Source organism: Aplysia californica, unplaced genomic scaffold (genome assembly GCF_000002075.1).
Source record: "Aplysia californica isolate F4 #8 unplaced genomic scaffold, AplCal3.0 scaffold00086, whole genome shotgun sequence".
Classification (NCBI taxonomy): domain Eukaryota; kingdom Metazoa; phylum Mollusca; class Gastropoda; order Aplysiida; family Aplysiidae; genus Aplysia; species Aplysia californica.
In genome coordinates this window covers 1,183,530-1,188,883 of record NW_004797356.1, presented here as the reverse complement: position 1 = coordinate 1,188,883, position 5,354 = coordinate 1,183,530, and the positions used below count along the sequence as shown (strand labels likewise).

At 39.1% G+C, this 5,354-nt stretch overlaps 1 protein-coding gene across 1 annotated transcript in view; it reads left to right on the top strand.

Annotated features, from left to right (window-relative positions):
- The window catches only part of LOC101856168 (inositol 1,4,5-trisphosphate receptor type 1), a gene marked incomplete in the record, with an annotated part of 208,126 nt that overhangs the window by 60,941 nt on the left and 141,831 nt on the right, over positions 1 to 5,354 (top strand). The window contains 3 exon segments of the mRNA XM_035968813.1: positions 532 to 612; positions 2,459 to 2,556; positions 4,844 to 4,931. Of these exon segments, the coding sequence (XP_035824706.1) occupies positions 532 to 612; positions 2,459 to 2,556; positions 4,844 to 4,931 (267 nt within the window).

Here is a 5,354-nt window from a genome sequence, read left to right as displayed (position 1 = left end):
AGATAGATAGATAGATAGATAGATAGATAGATAGATAGATAGATAGATAGATAGAGAGGGAAAGAAAGAGAGAGAGAGGGGGTGGGGGAGAGGAATGAAAAAGAGAGAGGGAGAATAAATAACATAATAATATGTGTGTATGTGTATGTTTGTGGGTGCGTATGTGTTGTGTGTGTGCGTGTGTGTGTGTGTGTGTGTGTGTGTGTGTGTGTGTGTGTGTGTGTGTGTGTGTGTGTGTGTGTGTGTGTGTGTGTGCCTGTAAAGTGGCGGGAGGTTGTCATTTGTATCATCATTATAAAACCACACTATCATTCGTGTATCGTGGTTTGGGATTTGGTAAGTTTACGGCTACAACGATTTTATCTTCGTATTGATTACGTTTTCAAGACCTACAAACATTTTTTTTTTGTTGCTGCCATTGTATGTTTATAATGTTGTTATTACTAGTTGTTGTTTTTTTAGGTGGTGTTGGTATTGTTCCAGTTGCTAGAGTAACTGAATTAATCACAAACCCATCCTTTTCCCCTCCAGATTACACTGCAGGAATACAACGCCAAGAACGCACAGTTCCGGATTCTGCCGCAGTACAAGGTCAAATCAGAGGGAGAAGTGGTGAGTAAACTAAGAGTACTCTTTGTGGTTATTATTGATCACAAGAGGAACAGACTTTGAGCTTTTGATCAGCCTGTCATGTAGTGATAGTTGCATGCTTCCTGCGCTGCGGTTGTTGTATGGTTCCACAGGAAGTGTTCTTGGTGCCCGGGGACTTGCTCATAACCCTTCAGATTTGCTCTGTTGATGAGGTAACCAGCTGGTTTGGTTTAGTTTAGTTTTAGTAGAGGTTTTACGGCGCTCGCAAAACCTCTACTAAAACTAAGCTAAACTAAACCAGCTGGTTACCTCATCAACAGAGCAAATCTGAAGGGTTATGAGCAAGTTCCCGAGCTGGGAACTAAGCTATCCTTTGTCTTCATTTAGGTCAGCACTGCTTTTCCTAAATAACACTTAAGGCACGACGGGATGGTATTAGTGGCTTTTCTGCTTTTTGGCATATCGCTACCTCAGCGTTACAATTAATGTCTACCTGCTCAATACCTAGTGTTGAGACATTTCATGTTAAGAATTTAAGTCGCGCAACATTACAAGCTTTTTTCTGATGCAATTCTTTGAATATCTCGAGAACGACTCAAATAATCTTACTATTTTTAGAGAGCAGATAGAACATTATTATTATGATTTCTGAACTTTTGGTCTTAATAACTCAAAACGGCCAAAAATATCAGACAGAACTTTGAAATTCAAAGGTAGCGATATTGAATTAATGAAATCATCTTAAAGTTAAAGCGTGTTTTTTGTCTGCCTTTTTAGTGAAAAAATACCCATCTATCTTGAAAAGAAGTCGAGATGTTTGCCACCGAAGGAAATGGGAGTCGCCTGGTGTCAGTGGTAAATTTAGTGAGAAAATGGCGGCCAAAGTAACCTGCAAAGCTTGAGGAACTTTGCTTTCAAAAGCTTTTTATTAAATTAAAATAGGATCCACAAAATAAATGAAAATAAAGGAGCCCCCCCCCCCCCCTTCTCCACCCAAAAAAGTACGATAAGAATACCCCGACGCTCTTTCGATTTCTTTATATTGGCGAGCGCCTGATTCCACCATGTTCAATTCCGCACACAACGAATGCAATATACTGCAGATCTATAGCTTTCTGGCCTCTCCTTAAATAATTGTTTGCATTTTGAATCTATGCACCGGTTTTTTAGGGGGACGGGGGAGTGTCGGTGGGTTGAAATTAGTCTTTCGTTTTTGAGCTTCAGAGTTTCAATGCCCCTTATATGGCACAAAGTATGGGATAAACAAAATTACCTCCCTCCTTTTTTTCTTAAGGGGCCGGGCTGCGAGGGCTCTTAAAGTCACTGAGTGTGACCATCGTCCATTCAACAATGTCCTTAATGAAATACACATAATTCGTACGCAAAGATCAGTCGATCCATAATTCATTAAGTCTTATTCCTTATTACATCATATGGGCAACAGTGTCTGTTTGTTACAGAAAGTGTGGTATTCATAGACCAATCTGAAGGAGTGGGTGGTTGTCTCTTGCTGTGGTTTGGTTTGCTTCTTCTTTCCCATCATACATATATTATGGTCCTTATATCTCATGCGTCTTTTGTATATGTTACTCTCTTGTAACACCTGTAATTTTGGGTACGTATACGACCTTATGGTGCTGCAAGTGCCGTAAAACTCTTAAACTAAAAGGCAATCAGAAATGAACGCCTACTTTTTCTATCTTAGCAAACCCTTGGTTTGTCTGTCTTGTTACATTAAAGAAAACATTAAGTAAAGAAAATGTATATTATTATTTTTATATATATATATATATATATATATATATATATATATATATATATATATATATATATAAGTTATTTGATCTTAAAACGTGTTTGTTCACAGGTTCAAATCTACGACCAGATTGTATTTGAGAGCATCAAATCTCCCGGGCATTTCTTCCATGCTAGTGCCGACTTCCAGATTGATCACTTTAACAAAGGGTGAGACTCTACAATGTGTCTTGTCGCTGTTTTTTCACGACGAAGCTGACGTTGTTCGTTGTTTTCGTTGTTGTTGTTAATAATAATGATAAATAAACAGCATTTGTGTTGCGCAAATCCCCGCTCAAGAACAAGCCATATTTGTTTAAAATATATTTTAAGAAACTCCGGCAGAACTAAAAAAAAAAATTCGAGACGTTTCGGTTTTCCGGAAAGCATACACTGCAAGCAGCCGGCCGAAACACTAAAAAACTGACAAGATCGTCCACAGTCTATAGCTGGGTACCATTTCCCACTTGGATGAATTGAGGAAAATCAGTGCAAAGTGCCTTTCCTGAGAACACAATGTTGGGGCCTTGACGGGGTTCGTACCCCTGACTTTTCACTGCGAGCAGAATGGCTAAATCACTACACTATCGAACAACACGCCTTGTCTCTTGAAATTTGTGTCTATTGGTTGTTTCTTGGGGAGATGTATGCTGTCTTCTTGAAGTATCTTCAATAATGTGCATTAGATAATTTAGCTTTAATGAAAATTTCAAAAGTCATTCTATGTTTGTTTGTTTCGCAATCCTTGGTGGCGTCGGTGTCCTAGTGGTTAGGCTCTCGTACTCGCAACCATAAGGTCGTGGGTTCGAATCCCGTCAGGGGCCCGACGTTGTGTCCTTGGGAAAGGCACTTTGCACAATTTTCCTCTCTTCACCCAGGTGGAAATGGGTACCCGGTTATAGACAGTGAACGATCTTGTCACTTTGATAGCGTTTGAGTGTGTGAAATCCGCAACTTGCACTGTATGCTTCCGCCGAAGCCGAGAATGTTTCTGAGTGTTCTCGGAGGGTCTGCTGGGGTAATAATAGTTGTAAAGCGCATAGAGCATGCTCTTGAGCATGGATATGCGCTATATAAATACAATTATTATTAATTATTAATGTTCTTATGCCCTATTTCTACTCTTGTTCTCTCTATGTTTCTATCTACTAGACTGTTAAATTGCATCACTCCTCCTCCCCCTCCCCCACCCCCGGCCCACTTTTCCAGCCCGACGGAAACCATTTTACAACCTTTCCCAGAACACTAATGGAGTCGGTGCGTAAACACAATGTAATACTTTCAAAGAATTAAAAAAGCGTCTACGTTGTGTTTACAACAGAAGAATCCCTAAAACACACGAGGCTGCTTCATTTTATCTTCCTGGCTCTTGGTTGCCTGTGTGAAATGAATCCTTTCAAAATGGCGGCATCTGTACCTTCACCTTAGAATAACCAATGCCTCGAGTGTACCCACACCGCTCTGTGTAGTGATTAAATGTACAGAGCTTCGGGGTTTTACGATAACAAACATTCGTGCCATCTTGGGGTGGGTCTGAATCGAAAAAAAGAGTATTTTGTGGTGATCTTAGTTAATGTAGTTCTTGGTATTTTTTCATATTGCTTCATGGGTGTTTCACTCTATTGTTACCAGTTAGGGAAGAGGTTTTTTTCTGAAAAATTATTCTGATATTAATAGTATCCTTCTAAGTTCAGATTCGTTTTCTTTTCATGAGTTCTTGTTTAAATGTAAAACTGATCTCGTGCTTTTTGGAATTCGAGGATAAACGACAATGGTGGATTAATTGTTTAATTATTCCTCTACTTCTTCAATCGACCTACAATCTATTTATCTGGACACACATACACCCCTCCTTTCTCCAAAAAAAAAAATAGCGCAAAGGAACAAGACTCGAGAACTGCGTTCATTGTCAATAACAATGAAGTCAATGCGCTAGGATTCGTCAAATAACTGATATGCGATTGTGTAGGCCTAGCAATGACGCTTACGTAGTATAGCACAATGGAGCAGTTACCTACTAGAATCTACTACAGAATTCGATGTCTTCTCAAGAGCTAACGAAAATGTTCTGTTTCGTTTTTCAAAAAGCAGAATCTACTTGGAAAAAATCGTAGGCTCTATAAGATGTGTAATTCCCTAAAAACTGTCCTATGCGAGACTTTGTAAAGGTGGCCAGGCTTACTAACGGCATTATCCAGGACGGTTTTCTTTTAATTATTTTTCTTCTTCTTCTTTTCTTATGAGTATGTTTCTGTTAGTAATCCTGTGTATATGTTTACATGCTTGTGTCTGTTTCTAAAAGATGATTTTAAACTATACGACACCGATCCCAAGTAAGCTAAAATAGACAAAGAGTCTGAGAGTGGAATAAAACATATTGAACGATTGTCTCCACCTTTTGATAACATTAGAATCCTCCACTTTTACACGTCGTATTCTTTTCACTTGTCACCCTCAGATCCGAGTTGAACCTTGGAGTGGAACGGTCTGGCTTCACACTGGTTCGTTTCTGCAAAGAAAACCCAGACTTGGAGTTGTTTATGAAGGTGATCGTCAATGTTCAAGTTGTCATCGTCACTCTCACTAGAGTTGTTAGTGTTTTTTTGTTTTTAGCACAGTCAAATTCTCGTTCTGCCGTCCAGAGTTGTACATTATTTTTCTAGTGTGGACCTCGTTGCTTTCCCCCGCAGTTGAGTGGTAGGATCCCCCTAGCTTCGATAATAAGCCTTTTGCATTCTGGATAATATGACTGTTCCGAACGGAAGTCATTACGGAGCTCTCAACAAGCATAATATCTGCTGTTTTAGCTCAGGTTGCAGTTAGTTTCAAATTTACCTAGAGCCTTTGTGTCAGGCGCGTTTAGCTGGTGTGATCAACCACATTTTCCATATTCTAGACGTGCTCATAATATTTATTTACTTTTTAAAAATTCATCAGTTGTTTTATTTATTCATTTATGTATTTATTTA